Source organism: Suricata suricatta, chromosome 15 (genome assembly GCF_006229205.1).
Source record: "Suricata suricatta isolate VVHF042 chromosome 15, meerkat_22Aug2017_6uvM2_HiC, whole genome shotgun sequence".
Classification (NCBI taxonomy): domain Eukaryota; kingdom Metazoa; phylum Chordata; class Mammalia; order Carnivora; family Herpestidae; genus Suricata; species Suricata suricatta.
The window spans coordinates 11,897,518-11,919,723 of record NC_043714.1 but is presented as its reverse complement, the minus strand read 5'-3'; the positions used below and the strand labels follow the sequence as shown (position 1 = coordinate 11,919,723).

Genomic DNA, 22,206 nt, shown 5'->3' with positions numbered 1-22,206 from the left:
GCTTGATGAGGAAGACAGCCCTCCTGGAGCCCCGGATGCATCCTTCTAGTGCAGCAGCCCGAGTGCAGAGAGCCCGTTCTCTGGAATGGCCCTGGGCGGAAAGTCCAGCAGAACTGCAGCCGGGCGGGTAGGCCGTTCCCACAGGCAGGGATGGATCAGGCTTCCTGGGCTGGCGCCCCCGCACAAAGCGGAGGGTGTGGGTTGGGTTTGGCCCCACTGGAGCCATATGAAATGTTTCCCCCAGGAAGGAGGGGGTCTGGGAGGAGAAGAGGGACTCTCCAACTGAGCACTGAACAGAACAAGAAGCAAAACAGATACTCCCACACACATCAAGGTTACACCGTCTTAAAAACATCTTCATGTTAGATCATGCTGCTAAGATACATGGATTGACTTTTTAAAGTTAGGTCCCAAATTTTAAGTGTTACTTTTTTACAGATTTTTTTTTTCTTCCTGGAGAAGGGCTGATAATTGTATTTGCATTTAGTGAGAGCATTCTAATAATTTCTACCTTGGTTTTTAAAGGACAAAAATGGTGCAGGATCAATTCTAAGTAAGTGAGTGGGGAAAAAAAAGTCTTAAAATAACCTAATCGGCATGAGCATATCCACATTACCTGTTGCACTTCAGGAAAGCACTTAGAAATATTTTACTTCTGTCATAGCTTTCCTTTGCATATCAGCTCAGGAATTAAGTAGAAACATCTCTACTAAAATCACTTCAGTATGTTTCAAGAGTGTTTGTGAACTGGGAATGGATTTATTCTCTTCACTCCTTTTTTCTTTCCTTCAGTCAATACAAGCTTCCACTGAATTCCCCTGAATAAAATCTCCCACTGAAGCTGAGGTCACACCTCTCCCAGCTGTGCTGGCCCTCACCACTCACCTGAAAGTTTTGTGTAGGGCTAAGCTTATAACGGGCTTAAAACTGTGCTTTGCACCCTCGGTTTCACTCATGTTTTTAATTTGGTGTGTAGATTTTTTCTATTTTCTGATGCTTCATACTGTTAGATAAAGGTCATTAAAACCAGAAAGGTTGCCCTTTTTAAAAAGTCACCTAAACATAGGGACAAAAATTTCCTAATACAACGTACCTGGGAGTCAGAACCCCCCCCCCCTGTGAAAATTAAATACTAAGAAAGTAAGCTTATTCTGTCATATCACAAACAAAATTTCTGTGTAAGTTATACTATGAGATGATACTTCACATTTCAAAAGATAACATTACCGACACACTTTTCCAAACTTCGTACAATAGTATTTCACATGTGAGGGGCACAGTCACCGAAAAGATAAAGGTGGCCAGTTTTACAGAAATATTTGAGAATCTTATCAATTTTCCCAAGGTATTTGATTCTTTAATATTTAGGTTAGTATTTTTTGAAGCACTTTATCATGTTTTTCTTCATGTTTCGTGTTGTATAATGTCTGTTTCATTTGTTAAGGACCTTGTGTGTGAATTTTGAGTTATTGCTAACATCTTTGGTAATCAAGTTTTGAAATATTAATATTTTTACAAGATTTTCAGTTTTACTTACATATGTGAGTATGTACGTAAGTAAAGAAGACATACATATGTCTTCTCAACATTGCACGATCAGGAAGAGATGGATAAAGAAACTGGTATAAATTCAGTCAGCATAAGTGATTAAATTAATCCAGGAGGATTAATTCTGTAAGTAATCGATTCATGGAAGATATTTTACAGTGTTATGACCTGCTTAGTCCTGCAGTCTTCAAAGTCTCATAATGGTTATTTGGGTAATAAGAACTCCCTCTATGCACTTCCACTAAAAAACCAGGTAAAGGTAATACACAAGTATGATTTTCTATTTTAGGTGTTTTAACCGCAATGTCATCTGTGACATGGGTCTGGTGGCTTACGCTGCGTCTCCTGGCGCTGGTTCCTTCCTCCTCCGCCCTCTACTGGTTCTGTCTCCGGGAATAATTCTCCAGCGGGAGCAGTTCTCCAAATTGATAACTTGGGAGTATTTCACTTATAAAATGCTTCTTGGAAATACTGGGCTTCCTCATTTGTGAACTGAAGCTAACTCTCACCTTCCTTCAGGTGGCGTGAGACCAGCCGGTGTCACATCTGCCTAATGAGCTGACCCCGGCTTCCTTTTCCCCAGGTTCTAGCTGAAGAGGAAGTTCTTGTTCTTAGGAAACCGAAGGGCGCGTGTTGCATGGCAGATCGGCAAGCATTGTTCTCATGGAAATCTCCTTTGGGGTAATCCAAAAACACCCCAGTGGCAGCCTCAGCCGGTTGTCCTTCCTCTGTTTGCCTGAAGATGAACCACGTGAGCTGGCTGTTTATGACCGGTTCGGGTGTCATTTTTACATAGAGAAAAACAGTTGTCAGAAACTCTTCAATCTTGTAAGCCCTGCAGAGCAGGGAGACATCGGCTTTCCTTTTCTTCTCATTTCACACCTCGTTTGATTTCACTTGATGAGTATTTATCACTCTGTATTAGCATCGATACGTCACAGAGCTCCGTCATTTATTTCTTCCTTGCCTCAAATGTTACTTCTCCTTACTTCTCGTTTCCCAAGAGATTAGAGGAAGACATACACTTAGAGCCCCAGTGTTACTTGTGAGGATGGTGTAAATAGCCTTGTGCTGTGTCATCTGTCTGTTGCGTTTATTGATTCATTCAGCAGATACTCTGAGAATCTGCAGCATACCAGGCTGTGCGAAGCACCAGGGCTACAAGTGACAAGGTGTCTACCCTCCCTCTGGTGAAATGTTGTGAAATAGACAAGCGCTTGAGGAGGAAAATAATGACACGAGCCAGCTGTCGCCAGCACTGCCCACTCTTCCCCTCCCCTAGAATGCGCTCTCGCTCCAGTGGTGGGCCACCTCCCACGTCTGCTGCGGATCCAGCCGAGCCATCACGTCTACACCGACCTTTGCTTTGATCCTCCCAGGCGGTGGTCTTCCCGTTACCACATTCCTAACTTTGCTTCATTCCTGGCTTTTGCTTTCTACCAGGCTGACTTGTGCCCAGTACCTAGCATAGTGGTAGCCGAGAATAATAGGCTTTCAATGTGCGTTTACTGAATGATAAACATCTAAAAAACAGATCATTTAAAAATATTTCAAGGGCACTTGGGTGGCCCAGTTGGTTGGGCGTCCAACTTTGGCTCAGGTCATGATCTCACAGTCCGTGAGTTCAGGCTCCGTGTTGGGCTTTGTGCTGACAGCTCAGAGCCTGAAACCTGCTTTGGATTCTGCCTCCATCTCTCTCTGCCCCTTCCCTGCTCGCACTCTCTCTCTCTCTCTCTCAAATATATATAAAACGTTAAAAATAAATAATACATAAAAATATTTCAGGTCTGTATATACTGTTGAGTAATAATAAAAAAAATTTTTTTAAAGAAAAACGGGCATTTCTGCAGTAATTGCAGTATGCGTTTAAGCACCTTGGAAATTTCTAATAGCTGTGTGCATGTGTACCGGGAAGATGGTAAATTTGCTTTTTTAAAAAATGTTTATTTTTTGATAGCGCAAAGGAGGGGCAGAAAGAGGGAGAGAGAGAGAGAGTGAGAAAGGATCCCAAGCAGGCTCTACAGAGCCCGATGCGGGGCTCAAACCCACACACCATGGAATCAGGATCTGAGCCAAAGTTCAGAGTCAGACAAACGTAACTGACTGAGCCACCCAGATGCCCCAGTAAATTAACTTTTTTAGAAGAAATGAAGGGAGAAATTAATATGTGATAAAAACGTCTGTATATTTGCTGGTTTTAAATGATCCCATTTAGTTCTTAAAACCCTTCTCAGGAGGTACTTTCACTCCCTTTACACCCTCGTGGAAACCAAGGGCGTGTCAGTGCGGTTCCAGCGGAATTCAGTGACAGCGATCTTGATGCAAACCCGAGCTCCCGGCCACCTGTCGCGAAGCAGGTGTGAAAGCGAGCACACTTGGCGCCAGCCTTCGTGGGGACCCTTCAGCGGTCCTGGAACCCAGGCTCCTAGCAACCCTTTTGGCAGTTTTGTTCTTTTGAGATGTACACCGTCCACTCCCTGCCACCTCGGTCGTTGTCCTGGGTCCTGCCGGGATGCTCGGACTCTGGATGGCTCTTCTGTGTATCGTGAGGCGGCTCTTCTGGCCTCTTGCAGTGTCGGGAGTGTCGCTGCAGAGACCCGTGTTTGCTGGTGACACAAGCCAGCACAGCAGTGGCGACAAGCATGGGCAGTCAGTGTGCGTCTTTCTGGGTTGTTGGGGTTCCTCCTGGGCTGTATCACTTTATACTCGCAGACCACAGGCGTCGAAAGCAGTAGCAGTCCTGAGCTCTCCCTCTTTGAATGACGGAAGACCACTCCTGAATCACAGGCCAAAGACTTTTAAAATGTCTTCGCTTCTATGGATGGGCTAAGTATCTGAAGTCCTTTGAAGCATCATACTGTGTGTGGTTCGTAGTTTCCCAGATTGTCCGAGGACGTGGTTTGTGTAGAATTCTTAGGAAGCGTGCATCCTGTGTCTTCAGCCAGTGTGAGTAGCCCCCCGGGCCAGTGGCCTTTCGGATTCGCACACCCTCAGCGCCCTCCAGCTGCACCAGCCACGCGGCTGCCCCTCACTACCAGCACTGTTGCCCACAGTTTTGCTGGGGCTGAGGGATTTGCCTTGCCTGGAACTCTCTCTTCCAGCATCAGTCCCGGGACCACGGCCCTGCTTGCCTTCAGGAAGCCGTTCACACTTTACTAACGAGTTCTTTCCTCATCCATGGCCTGGCACTCCTGCCCCATTGTCTGCCCTCATCTGATATTCTCTAAATACTTCGTGTTTCCTATGTTATAAATTGTTCCCTCCCTGTAAGAGGTAGGCCTCTTCAGCGCTCCTTTTCTGCCGAACGGTGCCTTGCATTAGAAGGTGCCAAATAGCTGGTGAATTAGTGAATGAATGCCATATGCAAGTTAGTAACTTTGAAATTGTTAGGGTACTTACTGGAAAAACAGACCTTTATTTCCCATTGCTGTCCGGTATACTGGGGTAGCCGTGGATGAGGTAAGCTAATGTTGGGCTAAGGTAGCTGTGCGACATAATCAGATTTGCTATGAACGCTTGACTTAAAGTGCTCACGTCACTTTTTATAGGTTCCAGTTGGAATTAAAATGGTAGGAAAAATATATGTTTGTTAAATGCAGACTTTTTTTTAATTTCCTGATTTTTCTGATGTGCCCGAAGAACTAAAAACCAGGTATGTTTTAAAGGAATTAATGGCTTTTTCAAATCACAGGGGCTGGTGTGGTTGACTTGCAACTGGATAGTTTTCTCCCAGTGTTACGGCCGTCCTGTCTCTCTTGCGGGTGTAGGAATGGAAGTGGGTTCTGGTTTTGACTGTTAGAGCGGGAAGAGAAGACTGCCAGAAGCTTCTGCGTCTAAGAAAGATTTCCTCAAGTCTCAGAGAGGCAGAGCAAGAGATGGGGCTTTGCTTCTGGACATCCTGTGGTCCAAGAGAGAAGCCTGCAGCAGGTGCAGCCCCGACTGGCAGCGGGGGGGGGCAAGTGCACTCGCGCACTCCTCCCGAGAGCATAGTAGATTTCCTTCTCCTTCAAGCCAGTGTGAGTCGAGCCATTGTGGGTCAGTGTTTTATCTGTAGTCCCAGGAGTGTCAACACCGAAGTCGTTCATTTCATAACGTAATTTTGAGTATTTATTTCAGTGCTATCTGCTTGCCATTTATACCTCACAATAAATCTAATTTGAAAGCCTTTCCTTTTATTGTGAATTGACCTGATGTGTATGTTTTCTCTTGTTTAATATTTTGTTTACTTTTGCCTTAAATCTTATACGAGACCTGGATTTACCGCTCATTCATGGACTAAAATGGATCTGGGTGGCAGTATAATTTCTGGAAACAGCAGAATGAAAGCTTGTAGGGCTAATTTTTCTGTATGGCTTATCAAAGTAATAAGAGTTAGTCTAGAGAGAGAGAGAGAGAGAGAGAGAGTGTGTGTGTGTGTGTGTGTGTGTGTGTGTGTGTGTGTGTGTTTTAATTTCAGAAAGTTTATAGGAGTCTGGGGAAGGAGATGTGTTAATGTAATCCTCAGCTTCTTTGAAGCTTACAGTACTGTTTATTTTTGCGCCGATTTCACCTCTGGAAAAATAACTGTGACCAGGTATCATTAAACTTATAATTCAGCTGCCACTTCAGACAGAAAAGAAAACTGCACAGTATTTTCTCTTGTTATGTGCTTTTGCTTTCTCCTCTGGTTTTACAATTTCAATTTTAGAGACAAATAAACGCAGTTGATTAGAGAAAGCGGACAGTGAGGAGAGCCGTATGGCTAAATATTGATAATGCTAGTAGTTTTCAAACTCTTCCCATCAGAAATTGTTTTCAAATGAAGCTTTCCGAACTCCAGTAAGAATGGGGTTTTCAGGCAGTTTAAGTCTTTACTGTTTGGCGGGGAAATATTTCACTGTGAATCCAGGGAGCCCAATTTGAAAGCCCAGGGGATAAGTGAAGATTGAGCCATTGGTTTTTCACCCAAAGTGAGATACTTTTGAGGGCGAGATAGTTACACGATCACAGCAGACTAAGCTGGGGCTGTCCCCGCCAAATTAGGCCCGTGGGTGAGCGGTGGGTGCTGGCGCCCGATCTGAATCTCTCTGGTACTGGTAGTAGCAAGTTGATTTGGATCCCCGTCCCCACCTTTAGCCTCTCTAGTATAGAGAGCCCTGACCTGCAGAGGGTCTCTGCAGCCATTGATACCAGCAGAGCAGCCACTCCATTGGGTGTGTTCAGCCATTGAGCAAGTGATTCCTGGGCACCTGTTACGTGCCAGGCATTTTCTGAGGGGCTGGGTACCAAGGGAAATGTCAGGATTCTGGAGGTTTATCCTATTCATTCAGCAGAATTTAGCAATGAATACTAGTTCATACCTGTTCCATTAATAATTGAGAGATGCGAGAATGGATTATTTAATTATGAGAGAGCATGGGAGTTTCAGTCCTGAGTTGGAATTTGAAATGTGATGTGTTGTACAAGGAAGGCCTGCATCCCCACCCACCACCCCCTGAAATGGAGCAGTGAGGATCCACGGTTATTTGTCTATCATCCCTTTGCTCAAAGTCACTATGTAGTAAGGCGTAGAACACAACTGCTTCCACTGGTGTTTGTATTAATAGTATTAGGCTTTTTTTAGGTGTGTAAATAGCGTGGAAAATAAATACCTAAAGCAAATATAAAGGGTGAGGTGCAGTCTTGTGTAGCTGTCTTACTCTCTTTAGGATCCGGGAGAAGTAGGTGGGAATCATGGTTTTGTCCGTGAGACAAAAACGAAGTGATACAAACGGAACAGGAAGGAAAAATAAAAAGATTCCAAAAGCAGGTAAAAGACATTGAGGATTCTGCAGACTGCAGAGCATGTGCCCACTAAGGGTGGTTGAGAAGTGCTCGAGATGGGCAGATGCCTCTCAGTTCTGCGCTGACCTTTCACTCTAGGTAGGCGCTTGACATGCACAACACACTTCCTCTCGTGAGAGTTGTCGGTGCAAGAGTCTCCCTGCGGGTAGCGAAGAGCCAGGATTTGGGAAATGGAATCGACAGACTCTTGAACCCAGTTTAGCTTTCTAAAGAATTGTATTTAGTTGAGGACATAGTTTAATGTTCTGCGTACAAAATGTCAAAGAATTAATTTAGTCTGGTGGCTTTTAGACCGATGTTGACTTCAAAATCAGCTTTCATATTCATTTACCCTGATGTTTTATTTTCCTTAAGACATAAAAAATTTTGTTTTTGTATCTTTTAGCTCTTTATAGCATAGTATGATTGTAAGTGGTACCTTTAGAAGGTTGTAAATGGTCATACGTGATTTGTTCTCATTTTTAACTATAGCATTCAAGAAATTATACATAAATCAAAATATGGCATACAAACAAGTAATAAAGTTCAAGTTATCTTAGTCCTAACTGCTGGGTCAGAGCTCAAACAGCACTTAATTGATGATTACTGAACACAGGGAGCTTGAACTCCTATTGAACTTTTGGCGAGTTCAGACGTGACTATGTTTTAGAGATTCGGGAACAGTTAACCAGTGGTTTTTTGTTTTACTATTTTTAAATGAAAGGTTAACGTAGATGTTAAAGGCCCATGTGAAGTTAAAGAGCACCCTGTTTTCCTATGTTAGTCTGTAAGCATTTCTACCTGTTCGTGTGGTTTAAAGTCATGGAAATGGACTTATTTGCACAATTGATGAAGTGTTCAAGAATGTTGTTTTTCCTGGTTTAATATGTCAAACGAAAAAAAGAAACTTAAGTTAACTTTGTGACTAAAAATGCAGGCCTTAAAGAAAGATCTGCTTCTGAGCCCACAGTCCCAGCGGAGGAAGCTGAGCCAAGCCCTTGGCTGGGGGAGCAGGTCCCCGAGGGTTCAGGTAAGCTCGCCCCGACTTCCGCCCCGACTTCCGCCCCGACTTCCGCCCGACCGCCCAGGCGTGCCGGCTGTCGGGTGTGCGGTTTCCAGAACCCCGTTTCACCCATAATTTGTGCCATGGTGTGTACGGAGTAATGAAGCACATTTTCCTTCTTCTCTGCTGAGATTTTGCAGTAAGCTTAATGTTTTCTCCTATAATACTCAGGAGAATTTTTAATTTTTGAGACCAAGAATCCAAGGCCCAGATGGGTGCTTTTTGCCTGAGATGCCACAGTGGAGAACATCCTGAACTAAATGCTAGGCTTCTTGATTCCAGTTCCAGAACTTCTTACAATGAAAAGACAATTAGACATGTTGTGTTCCACCGGTTTGGTCATCATTTGTCACATGATCTAGTAGAGGAGGCCTCTGGGCTCCCATTCTTTTTAATATGAGGGTCTCCTCTTTCTACATCAGAGACTTCCCAGCCCTCCATGCAGTGGTGTTTGAGGCCTGTTTACATCCACGTGAATTCAATAGATTAATTTAAATACCTCCTTAAGTCAACCCAAGCACCTGTGACCCACAGAATGAAAACTCCTAAAATCTGTAAATTCATTGGCAAATGAAATTTGAATCTCTTACACTCATTTCCTGTTTATGCTGTGATATTTATTACGAAGTAATATTTAATTTCTGTACATTTTCTGTTTACCTATTGATTCTCCAAAATTTGGTTGCATCTCGCCACCTACTGGAAGTGTTTGGTATGACACTCCATGTTTCCTGGCACCTGGGGTGCTGTGGCTGATTTCATCAATGCGGGTAACACTGTGTGATCTTCTTCTCTCCCTTTTAAGATCAGTATGCTTCTCTGATCTTTTATTCAAATTATAATTCCAGGAGAGTTTACTGGATTTGTTTAGTTTTATAATTTAAATGTGTCTTTGGAGTTAGCACTTTAAACATCACTTTGTACTCAGTAAATTTATAATTTAAAAATCATGTTTTGCAAAGCTAATACCTACTCTGAAATGTGGTGCTATTTCTTTCTGCTCTCTCTCTTTTTTTTAAGTTTATTTATTATTTTGGGAAAGGGAGCTTGAGAGAGAGGGGGAGAGAAAATCCCAAGCAGGGTCCGCGTTGTCAGTGCAGAGCCCGATGTGGGGCTGGAACTCAGGACCTGGGAGATCATGACCTGAGCTGAAACCAAGAGTCAGACACTTAAACTGACTGAGTCACCTAGATGCACCTCATTTTAAAATTTTTGTTAATGTTACTCTATGTGTAGAGTGTGTGTGTGTGTATGTATGTATGTATGTATGTATGTATGTATTATCTGACCACTTGTCCTAAATCCATCAGTTTTCAGCTCAGAATCCTTTTCAATTTCTTGGCAGTGTTTGGTTTAGTTTAAATGTTGCCTTCTCAAACTTTCATCTAGGATTTTGGCTTCTTTTCTCTATCTTGCTATTCTACAAATATAAGTACATGCCTCTCATTAAAATACAATAAAATAAATCCCTTCTTGATCCCTATAGTACTTTCTCTCTGGCCTCCAGTCCATGTCCTTGCCCTGCTAGCCAGATTTTTGGAAAAAAGTATCCACAGTTGCTTTCTTTGCCCTTTTTTCCACTCGGTTTTTAGTTCACTGTAATCTAGTTTCTGCCCCTACTAATCCTCCCCGGAGGAAAGAAGGAACATCACAGCATCATGGAACCATGAAACAGCACGGTGCACTCACCAAGTTCACAGCCAGTGCTGGTAGCCAGCGGTGCTGGAGAGGCGTGTGAAGGCTCAATTTCGGAGGTCTTCTGTTCTGTTTCAAGGAGTTAGATTTTCAACTGTTCGGGCAGAGGAAGCCAATAAAGGGTTAAGCAGAGGAGCAGAGCACCGTCCTCCACTTCTGTGACTAATATTACGTGTTCTGTGGATGGTGCAGTTATGAAACTGGGAACTGGTTAGGAGCTGTCGTGGGCACTGTGAGGGACGAAGAGGCAAGCACAGAGATTGGCAGGCCCTCCTGTAATTATATGCAAATATATATAAAAATGGCTTGTGACGTACAAACATCACTTTCTGTGCTTCAGCAATGGTTTTGTAGTGTGATTAGCATAACAGATTGTTAAACATTTTTCCTACCTGAAGTGCCAGTGAACTTAACTGTTTTCGTCATTGAGGATTCACTTGTCAGTATAACCGATGTCGTTGGCATTATTTCCTGTGACAGCATTCATGATGCTCAGTCTAGTGCGACTTCAGTTCCTAAACATGGATGTTTGTTGCAGAGGGAGTTTATAACAGTGTCAGTGTCGTTACAGCTTGTTGTTTGTTGTGTTACATTGTCGTAAACCTGATCATCCAATAAGCACCACGATGTTGCCGGAGAGTCGTTACTGATAGCGTTCATTTTTGTAACTTATACCTGTTTGAATCTGTGGATCTGACTGTCAGATGGGCTTCCCCAAAGCTGCAAGGATCATCAGTTACAACGTTAGGTCTTCTCAACTTCCAGGAGGGGCCAGCCAACCCCATCCCTCCCTTTCCCTTCCCCCTCCCCCCTGCACTGTCTGGGCAGACAGTGGCGGACCCTGAACTTCAATGTATGTTGACCTCGTCTTCCACGTTTTCATCTTCATTGCCCAGTACTTCCCATTCTGAAAGCTTTGCCCGTCCCATTTTCTTTATTTTATCATTATTGTGAATTTTGTTAGTTAGAAGCTAAAGTAATTCTGCTTGGTGAGGTTTTTGTTTAACATTTATATCTGCTGTCAACATAAATCAATCTTAAATATTTAGCATGTTTGCCAACATAGAAAAAGAGTGGTAAACTGATATGAAAGGTAACATAGTTGATGAGCCAACTATATTCATTTGAATGTGTACATATGGATGTCATGTTTCCTGTTCTTCATTAATGTCTAGAGTTTTTCTACTTAGTTATGTTTTGTAATTATTTTAGGACCTCAGAATATTGACGATGAAGTACAAGAACAAATTCAGGCTGTTCATCATGAGACAGTATACACAGAACACGGTATGAATTAAAATCTATTTTCTCATGTATTTACTCTCTAAAATAATGGTTAATTCCATAGGTGACGTGGACTTTATTATAAATTTAAGTGATTGAGTGTTTTTTTTAATTATTAGAGGGCAAGTTTTTTTAATGTTTTATTTATTTTTGAGAGAGAGAGAGCGAGCGAGGGAGGGGCAGGGAGGTGGACACAGACTCCAAAGCAGGCTCCAGGCTCGAGCTGTCAGCACAGAGCCCGACGCAGGCTCCAACTCCCAAACCGTGAGATCATGACCGGAACCGAAGTCGGATGCTTAACCGACTGAACCACCCAGGCGCCCCAAGCCCAAGTATTTTTGAAAAAGCACTAGACTCATTTTATTTTACCCCACCTTACTGTTAAGGAACTCACTGCATAGCTTTTAATAAAGAAATGGTAGGAATAAATGAGAATAAACAAGTCAAGACCAGGGATACAGCAAGAACAGATGGCAGGAAGGGGGGTGGGAGGCGGAACACAACAGACGCAAGCGGTAATGGGCTCTCTGGATGCAGTCGTCAGCCTGACTCTGCCGCACGCCTGGGTGGTCGCCAAAGCAAAAGGAGAAACTTGTTAATGATATCAGTCATATTTCCAGAGAGGAAATGAACATGCTATCCACTTAGAGGATATCAAGCATTTTTCTAGCTCTTACATCTAAAACATTTCTTAGATGCAGTTCCGTACAGAGAATATTAAATGATACTCTTGTAACCCATGTTTTAAGATTTTATGAGACCGTTTCTCAAAACATCCCTTGATGAAAGCAGAGAGGATAAACTCCGAGATGTAACTCACAAAGGGGTTTCAAAGAAGGCACATCACGTGGCCTCCTGGTACGCCTAATGGTTTGGTGTGAGCTGAAGAGAGTCCTCAAGGAAAAACTTAATGTTTCTTAAAAACAAACGGGCATCTCTGTCATTGGAGCCCTGCATTAGCTGGCCTGGTAAACTGTCTTACTCAGTCATAGGTGTTCAGGGCTCCACCTACAGCAGCCCATGCCCGTCCATCTGTGCTCTGCTGGGGACACCAGCTTTGGCTGAGCTGTGTAGGTTTGTGCCATTAGCCGTTGGGGGTCTAGGAGCCTGGGTCCTTTCATTAGGAAGCCTGCTCAGCCCGGAGGGTCGCGGCCCCTAAGAATGCATCTGCCCCTATCAGCACGCACAAGCTTTCCTTTCCGAAGGCTTTTTTTTTTTTTTTAACGTTAACCTAGCTAAGGATGATGCAGTCTAAATAAATAAGTGATTTCAGTATACGGAGGTAAGTGGTGAAATGGTGAACTGTGCTCTGTGCACCTCGCATAGACTGGGGTGAGGGAAGGCTTCTGGAAGAAGGGACGCTCTGACTTAGTAGCTGGAGGGTGGCCTAGTGCTTCGCCAGGCGGGTGTTGTCAGTTCTGGGCAGCGAGCATGGCATGTGTGTAAGCCCAGAGGAAGAGGACGGATAGAGAGTATTCAGGGTGGCTGGCCCATGGGGTTACACAGGTGGAGAGCGACCGAGAAAGGGCGTTTGTACTTGATTCTAAAAGTCGTTGGAACATCGGACGATGTTGGGGAGTCTGAGCCTTCCGTCTGCGGCATGAGCACACGTGGGGGGGTACTGGGGGGAGATGGGGAGATCCAGGTGGCTCAGGATGGTCAGTCACACCAGATTAGCCAGAGGTAGGGAGAGAGAAGTGTGGGCAGATACGGTGGACATTGAGACGGTGGGTGCAGGAAGACAGTCTACCACGCCTGGTTTCTGGCCCCGAGGCTTCTTCTTGCACTTATTCTCTTCTTTGTGTAGGAATTCACAGACACCATGGCTGCAAATGTTATCTGTGTTGCTTCTGAGTCTGTACCTGCAGCTCTGTCTCCTCTGAGCTCCTGGTTTACCCAGCTGCCTGTTGACTGCCATTTGCGTGTTTTATGGGTATCTCGGACTCAAAATGTGCCTAAGACAGAATTCTTGGTTCATTTGCAGTTCATAGTTCTCCGCTCACCCCCAAGATGTCGCTTCTGTTCCATTCTTTTATATTTCAGGTAGTGGTCTCCCCTCCCTTTAGTCGCTTAAGCTGACTTGTTCTCACTCTCCATCTTGCCTCCTGGAGAAGCCCTGGGCACGTACCCGGACTCCACTGTGTGAGCGTCACCGTCCCCTCCCGCGTGACCGCTGTGGCAGCATCCAGTTGGGTCTGTGTTTTATGTGTGTTTGGTGTGCCTTATGTGTCCGGGTCTTTTTCTCCCCTCAGTCACTTTTCTTGAGCACAGATGGCCCCGTCTCTTTTCTTGGCATTGCCAAGTCTATCCCTGCTTCGGAGCCTTGGTGCTTATATCATTTACTGGCGTGTGTGTGCGTTCTGGTCTTCACATCTTACCAACCAAACACGGCCTTCATGACCGCCGTCTTCACAGTAGACGCTCTGTACACAATATTCTGGATTTCGTTATCATGTTTCAGATCCGGCAGCTGCCATTTCCCAGCTGCGTGGCTTTAGCCAAGTTCCTCAAGTTCCTCATCCTTCAAAGTGGGATATTAGCACTGATGGCTGCAGGGGGCAATGCCTCTGGGGTCGCCAGCCTGCAGGGAACCGTTTTCCTCATCTCAGGCTGTCACAGTGTGATGTTTGGTTGGTTTCCCCACTGAAAATAGGGGCTCTCCATTAAGTAGCAGTGACTGAGAGAGCTGAATCCTGCTCGCGTGAAAACCATACCGTCGTACTGGGTAACTTAAGAGTGAGGAAATAGAATATGCTGAGAAGGAATATGGCAAAAAGAATATGGTAAAATCAGTGACGGGAATTGGAATTGGTGATTGGTGTGCTGATTAGCAGAAAATCTGAACTAAGGAGAAGCAGTGTAGCAGGCTGTGATGGAAATACAGGCAACAAACAGGTAGTGTGGACATACATGGGCCCACGTGCTTCAGTAACGCTTGGGAGCATCGCTGGGTCATACTGAACGTGAAGGAAGGAAGCCTGCCTTCCTGCAGTGCTTGAGGAGAGCTCAGCGGCACCAGAAATCGTCATGTTATTTCAACGATGGTGCTAAAAATAACCACACAGCAAGAACAGTAACACCTAAATGCTTATTATGGGCTAGGCAGTGTTCTCAGTGCTTGAATCCTCACAACAGTGTTATACGTAGGTATTCGGATTATTTCCTTTTCGTAGGAACAAAATCTGAGGCGCAGAGTGGTTAAGGCACTTCTCCAGGGTCACAGAGCTGGTGCGGCAAAACTACTTCTGGAGCCATACGCTCCAGACCTCACACCCCTAACGGCGGTACTGCCTTGCGCAGCTAAGTCACTTGAGTTGTTTGCTTGAGCGTTCTGTACAGGGCATGACTCCACTTGAAGCCATGTCACGGTACCACTGGGAGACTCTCTTACTCCGTGCTGACAAGCTAAGCCACACCGCAGCAGGATAACGGAGCGTATCCCAGATCTACACAGAAGAGGCAGAGTAGTTCAGTATGTCCTGAAAGTCTCAGAAGAGAAAAATGGACATTTCTGCATAACGTACACGCCAAACAGAGCAGCCTTTAGATGCAAAGTATAATACAGGCGACCTAATGCAGATGACCTTGCATGCGGATTGAAAGGTGTCTGGCTGTTCTTTGCAATAGGATGATTGCCTAGCGTTATTGAAGATTGTTACACAGAGTTTTATGCCAAGTCTCAATGAGAGGTCACAGGGTGACCTTTTTTTTCTCTAGCCCAGTGGTAATTGAAGAGGCAAATATGTTAATAATTATTAATTCATTTATGCATTAATTAAATATTTATTGAGCATTTCCTAAGGCTAGGCAGAGGCCCTGGGTGCTGGACACACATAGTAAATAAAATAGATGAGGTCCCTGAGCTTGGTGAGTTCGTGTCCTAGGGAGAGAAAGGTCTGGCCCCGCCTCAGGTGGATGAGCCCTTGACCGGAATGAGGGCGGAGCTCCAGAGCAGGCGGCAGCCTGTGGCCCAGACGGCGGGCTGGGAGTGCCCGGCAGCGGGAGTGGGTGTGGGGCAGCCCTTCTGGAGCGGCTCACGTGTGTGTGTCCTCTGCTGCCTGTGGGCCCTCGTGGTGGACCCGTGACACTTTGTTCATTATTATTGTTCAAGGAGATGACCTGCACCAAGAAGACGATGGACCAGCCGGAACACCGCCACCGGAAGATGAGGATTTCCTTATGGGAAGTGATACAGATGAGAGACTTGAGCCTCTGGACGCTGGAGCATTTCATGAAGGTAGAACACTTTTTTTTTTGGTGTCAGAATAAAGCACGATAAGCAATTTTAATTATGATTATTGAAGTTTTCCATTAATATCTTTAAAATACCTAATTTTTGTCCGGTTTTTATATATACATATATATTTTAATGTTTGTTTATTTTTGAGAGAGAGGAGGAGAGAGCGGGGAGGGACAGAGAGAGAGAGAGAGAGAGAGAGAGAGGGAAAGGGAGACACAGAATCTGAAGCGGGCTCCAGGCTCTGAGCTGTCAGCACAGAGCCCAATGCGGGGCTCAAACTCACGGACCAGGAGATCATGACCTGAGCCGAAGTTGGAAGCTTAACCTACTGCGCCACCCAGGTGCCCCTATCTGGTTTATTTTTAAGTTGAAGCTGAAAAGTCCAATTAAAACGAATCCTCCCCTCCTCCAAATAACTAATTTTTTGCCTGAAATAAATATCCCAACTTTGAGTCAAAGCACTTTTAAGGAAACTGTCAGAATATATAAATTCATTATAGAAAGTAAGCGAAATGCTTTAGCATATTGCTTTTACTGTACGCTTCTTCCTGGAGTGTCACGTATTAGAAGAAATTCAGAAAATGGATGAACTATTTTACTCGGCTGTCTCTGTCAAGCTCTTGTTCTAACACGAACTTCATAATTACGGTTAATAGAACGCAGCTCTTAGCTTCTAAACCAGGCATTGTCATCCTGTCCTTGCAAACAGCTAGAGGATCACTATTTTGGGCTTTGCGGATCATATAGCCTTTATTGCAACTGCTCAGCCCTGCTGTCGTTGTGCAGAATAGCCCTGAACAGCATCTAAACGGTAAGATTGGCTATGTTCCAGTTATTTACAAGATCGGGAGGCAGGCTCGCTCTGAGCTCCAGACCAGGCTCTGCTGACATCGGTTCTATATCAGTATCTTAAGTTAAATGCTGGCTAATTAAATACCAGTTGTGTAGCTTACCTTGGATTGTTTGCAGAAGGCGGGTTAGACTGTAGTCATTCACTGCTGACCTATAGAGAGAAATAATTTCTGTGACGATGAAAACTTTTTTTCATAGATCTTGTGTTCTGTTATGCGTTAATGTGACACTACCACAATTATTTGAAGCCTTGTTAAAAAAGTTCACTTGCTTTGTTCTTAGGGTATCTATTTTCTGTTCTTTTTTCTTAAAGTAGCTCTTTAAGACTTTAATGAGTTCTTGAAAGATTATTTTTAACATTTGTACTTATATTTTTTTAAGTAATCTCTGTGCTCACTGTCGGGCTTAAATTCATGACCTTGAGGTGAAGTCACATGCTCTACCAGCCCGTGTCCCGAAAGATCTTAATCCATAATTGTTGTACTCTGATTAATGAATGTTGTTTTATTTAGAATATATAAACATATAAATGATATAATTGTATGTATATAATTTTATACTTAAAATGAATACACCGAAACATTAAGTTGGATGTTTCATTTCTAAACAGCAAAACTAAAGAAAAAGGCCGACAGCACCCACCCCCAGTCCACCAGACAGCACGCCATGTCCCGCCGTATAATTATCCTCAGAGTGTGTGGTTGAGCTCCTCTAGGACCCACACAATGACTCGACACCACAGGCCACAAAAGGGTCTGGATCAAAGGTGTCTGGCAGTGTTCAAGGATTGGCTAAGCCTCAGTCGAGTTTGGACAGGTAGACGGACTGAGAAACAAGTAATAAATGAAATCCACAGCAGCAATCAAGGTAGGAAGGTCTAGAGCCATAGCCATAGAGCCATGGATTCAAAGAGAATTTCTTGCAAATATGGTCCACATAAGATGGACCGATGTCCCCACAAATAGTTTTCAATCTTGAATGCAATTAAGGTCACCTAGAGAACTTTTAAAAGACTACTTCTGACACATCTACACAACGTGAATCAAAATGTTTGGGGCATGGGGCCCTGAAAATGGATAATTGTAAAAGTTCCCCAGGTCATAGCAAACGTCAACCAGGATCGAGTGAAAGTGTGGCCAGGCTGTTTATTTGTGACACATCCTGCCCTGCTGGGCATGAACAAGCTAAGGCTGGTGCACCTGTGCTCATAGCCGGTAGGAACCAGGGCAAGTCATAGCACTTGTCCAGGCCAAAAATTGAGTGGAGACGTAGCCTGGTCGCAGTACAATTGATAAATGGTTGCTAGGACTTTCTTTCTTTAAGACATGAAAGTAATGAGAAAGTAAAGTGTATCTACTTTGTTCAATATTTAATGTATTGGGAAACTACTTTGGAAGCAAGAAGTTCTTGATTTACGAATGAATGTATTTCCAAAAACTTACAGTCATGTCTGTTGTCAAGGTCCGGAAATAACACTTTTCCATAGAAATAATAAGTGATGGTTTGGTTTTCATACCGACCTACAAAATTGTATATCATGCATAATTTTCTGTGAAAAATAATACACTCAAAATGCTTTTGAGCTTGTATTTGAATTCAGCTGCATTGTGCATCAAATATAGGCATTTATAGACCAGCTTTAGAATTTTAGACCTTTAGTTATCATGTCTGTTGAAGTTTCTCTGGGAACAAAAAGTGTTTCTGGCTGCTGAGTAGGGAGGCCTATAAAACGAGTTCACATTTCCTTGGTGTCTCTTCCTCCCTCCTGTCCTCAGCCGAGATAGCTCAGCGAGATGCAGTTACTCAGAACTTTGGTCTCAGATGCTGCTTATAAACAGATTTCTGTTAAGATACTCAATCTGAAACATAAGGAATATGATATTTTTGAGGTTAGGAATTATAGATTGGGGGTAGGAAGACAAACTTCTAAAAAGTTAATAAATTGAGAAAACCTTACATTCTGATCTAACCTTTATTAAAAAAATTTTTTAAATGTTTATTTACTCTTGAAAGAGACACACACACACACACACACACACACACACACACACACACACACAAAGGGATGAGCAGTGGAGGGGCAGAGAGAGGGAGACACAGAACCCGAAGCAGGCTCCAGGCTCTGAGCTGTCAGCACAGAGCCCAATGCTGGACTTGAGCTCACAAACTGTGGGATCATGACCTGAGCCAAAGTCGGATGCTCAACCCTGAGCCACCCTGGTACTCCTCTGACCTAATCTTTAATTGGAACATAGATTCAGTGTGAACTTATACGTTGTTTATTAAAAGTTTTCAGAAGTTTAAAATATTTCTCCCTTGTGTAGCTGCCACATTAACAAGGGTCACAGGAGTGGTGAGGACCCTGTGTTGGCAGCACTTGGCTGTTGGGGGTCTGTGGGTTCAATTAGGACCACAGTTACCATTCAGCTCCCCATCTTAGGAAGTCTCCTGCATTCATTCTTATGTTCCCATCTACAGACAGAGTGCTTTTGCTCTAGAAACTAGGACACCGTAGTGGAATGTGAAGTCGACTAGGAATTCACCCCTTTCCTGGATCCAGCCTCGTCATGGCGTCATTCTGTCCTTCCCAGCGTTAGTCCAGGTTCGGGTGGTGGTGAGTGGATCGAAGACAAGGCATAGGCGTTTCCAAGTGTAGTTCTCTTGAAAGATAAAATGTTAGCAGACAGTTAATAGATATTTTCAAGTTTCATTTTAATATTTACTTTCAAAAGGGAATCAATGATAAACATAGATTCTGAATATTCATCTATAGCATATGTACATACAGTTTTATGGAAGTAGTACTATTGATTTGATGTTATTCTTTACAGAAACCGAAGATAGTTACCATGTAGAAGAGACAGGTGAGATTTAAACTTAATATTATTCTTTTTACCACAATGAGTGTTTTCCTATGAAAGTATACCATGAGAGAGAGAAAATATATTACCTATAATGATTTATGATTATATTTATAATATATCATAAAATATATGCAATATATATAGCTAATTGTTATACTTAGCATATATATATTATATTATAATTTCATAGATCTGTTTCTTTGTGAATCTAGTTTTTGTGCTTTTGAAGTCTATTTCCTGAGGATAAATTCCCAGTAGTGGGATATAGTAGAAGTGCATGTTTTGTGGTTTTAAGTTACAAAGTCAATGAAAGGTCAGAATTGTGCAACGTCACTGGTCACACTTGCCCAGAAGTGTTGGTCACAGTCAACATGGACATGTCATCTTTTGGTAAACCTGTGTTGGCCAGTTTTTCTTCCATGATTGGAGTAGATCTGTCTCTGTGCTCGAGGACCATGTCAGTTGTTGGCTGTCACTTAGGACCTACGTTGCTTCAACAATATAAATCTGTAATTACTAGAATTATATTCCAGTCTGGAGGACTCAGGTATTGAGTCCAAGTGCAAGGGGCTAGGAAGTGTGTGTGCCTTGTTCAGGCACACTCTGTGGCTTGCTGAGTGGATGGGAGGATGACTCACCTGTACTGCTGTCTCTGTGGTCTCTGTCCATCTGTCTGTCTGTCTCTGCCTCATTAGTCTTTTGCTGAATGTAGTTGATTTGCAGAATCTAAGTGAGAATAGAGCTTCACCATTTTGTGGTTCGATTATAATCCTGTGGCTGACAGGGACTGTCTTATTCATCTTTGTATTAGGCATTTAGAAAATGTGGCACCTGCGTGTTCCATGAGCGAATATAAACAGGAGCATCATTATAATGTGATTTAACATTTCTGTTATTACCAAACATTGTGTTCTTCCTCTTGAATATCAAGTGTAATCCTTCTTGAGACATATTCGAAGTTTCCTCATCATTTCTTAATTTATAGCTTCACAGGTCTATAACCAGGATATGGAGGAGATGATGTATGAGCAGGACACCTCAGGTTTGTGATAGCATTTTACGCCAGGTTCAATGATGCACTCTGAGTCAACTTAGTGCTCTTTATAATATTCATAATCATTTTCGGTGCCCAGACATTTAGACATTTCTGAACATAGTCTAATATTACATCGACGAAAGGGGGAGAAAAAGGAGATGCACTTTTCAAACCTCCACTGGGATTTTGCTCTTTGTAGACAGGACACAGGAAAGGGTATTCGGACATTACCGGGCGGTGTGGTGTGGTGGAGCCCCACTGCTTCTGCGCCTTCCTATCCTTGTGACTTAGCAAATTACAGAACTTTATTCAGCTTAAACTTTGTTGCATGATGATACCAATCTTGCACAGTTGTGAAGATTAGAATTAATTTGTAAATCCTTAGAATGTTGTCCGGTAATGTGATTGGTTTTTTCATGTTTGGCAGAGGTGTGTACTTGTTCTTTTCAGGTCCCGTGGAACCGGTAGCAGGAGGCGAAGAGAGAACGTACCACGATGCAGGTATGGGACGAATATTTTCCCTAGATGGTAAACGTCACTTACGGCTCTGCAGTGGCAGTGCTGTGTTAACGCGGTGACGTGTCTTTCAAAGGCGTCAAAGTAATTTTAACACCTAATACAAGGTGTTTTTGCTTTGTAACAAGATTAGATTATTAAAAGTATATTGGGCTTTCATATGTTGCCTCACCTACACTGACACCACAGAAGAGGATATTAATCATTAATGCCCCTTTTTGCATATCTTGCTTTCTGCCAGTTTGAGGGATTTTTATGAAAATAATTTGCTTGTCATTGTGTCTCGTTTTCGGGCAGAGGCACTGATCACTGACTACAGACATTAATATTGCAAGGAATAGAATTCTGTGTTTGAGATTAAGTTGTGTGTTTTAGCTAAACAATGACACAGAATGACTCATGACTCATTTAATACTTATTTTGGTTTTATTCTCTTTTTTTGCAGATGACATTACATACCAAGACTATGATGAACCAGGTTTGTAAACACTTCTTAACCTTAAGCTGTCTTCTTGTTTTAAAATCTACTCAGAGTTGGACTAGAGTGTGGAGAATAATATTGTAAGCTACAAATACCACAACTTAAAAATATCTGAATGAATGGTAGTTTTCAAGGAATTTACTTGGGGAGACCATTTTTCTCCTCCAGAAAGTCTGCCATTGACTAAATAATTTCTTAAACTCTTTGCAGAGTCGCCATAGGAAGCGGTTAAAAAGGATGCACGGAAACTTACCTCATTACATGGTAGTCACAGCGGTCTTTGACTAAAATATGCCTTGTGCATGGAAGACTAGTCAGAGTTTAACTACTCTAGCTGCCTCCGCAAAGTAGCCCACTCTTAGAGCGACGGATCTGCTAGCATGGAGGAAGGTAGAAAAGAGTTTCATCGCAGGCTTAGGAGTGGCATGAAGAACCGAGTTCGGCCATGTTCGTGGTGCGAGCGGCCCCGAGTCAGATTTAGGCAGTTAGAGCTGCTTTTGTGGCCCCCGCACTTCCTATGCTGTTTTGTGAAACTCCGTGATGTAGAGTCTATTTTTGCTGCTTCCCAGATGAAAGCAATAAGGTTCCGAGAACGTAAACGACTGGCCTAAGTTCATTATGACTAAGAAATGATAAACCAGTGGTGGATCGTTTTTATCCCACTCGAGGCTCCGTCAAAGGGAAGAAGTCCGTTGAGTATAACCGAGAAAGATAAAGAGATGCATGTGCATGTGCATGTGTCGGGCGGTTTGGGGCTTGACGTTTAGATGTGGTCCACATCGAGTCCCTGTGCTCAAGAAATGTGTGCTCCTGATAAGTGGTGAT

The 22,206-nt window shown here is 43.3% G+C and overlaps 1 protein-coding gene across 1 annotated transcript in view; it reads left to right on the top strand.

The window, feature by feature from the left end:
- Window positions 1–22,206, top strand: part of ASPH (aspartate beta-hydroxylase) — a 210,243-nt gene that overhangs the window by 56,500 nt on the left and 131,537 nt on the right. Inside the window, exons 4-10 of the mRNA XM_029923909.1 lie at window positions 8,288–8,380; window positions 11,321–11,395; window positions 15,504–15,629; window positions 19,316–19,348; window positions 20,334–20,390; window positions 20,835–20,885; window positions 21,346–21,378. Coding sequence (XP_029779769.1) covers window positions 8,288–8,380; window positions 11,321–11,395; window positions 15,504–15,629; window positions 19,316–19,348; window positions 20,334–20,390; window positions 20,835–20,885; window positions 21,346–21,378 — 468 coding nt within the window. The remainder of the gene's footprint in view (window positions 1–8,287; window positions 8,381–11,320; window positions 11,396–15,503; window positions 15,630–19,315; window positions 19,349–20,333; window positions 20,391–20,834; window positions 20,886–21,345; window positions 21,379–22,206) is intronic.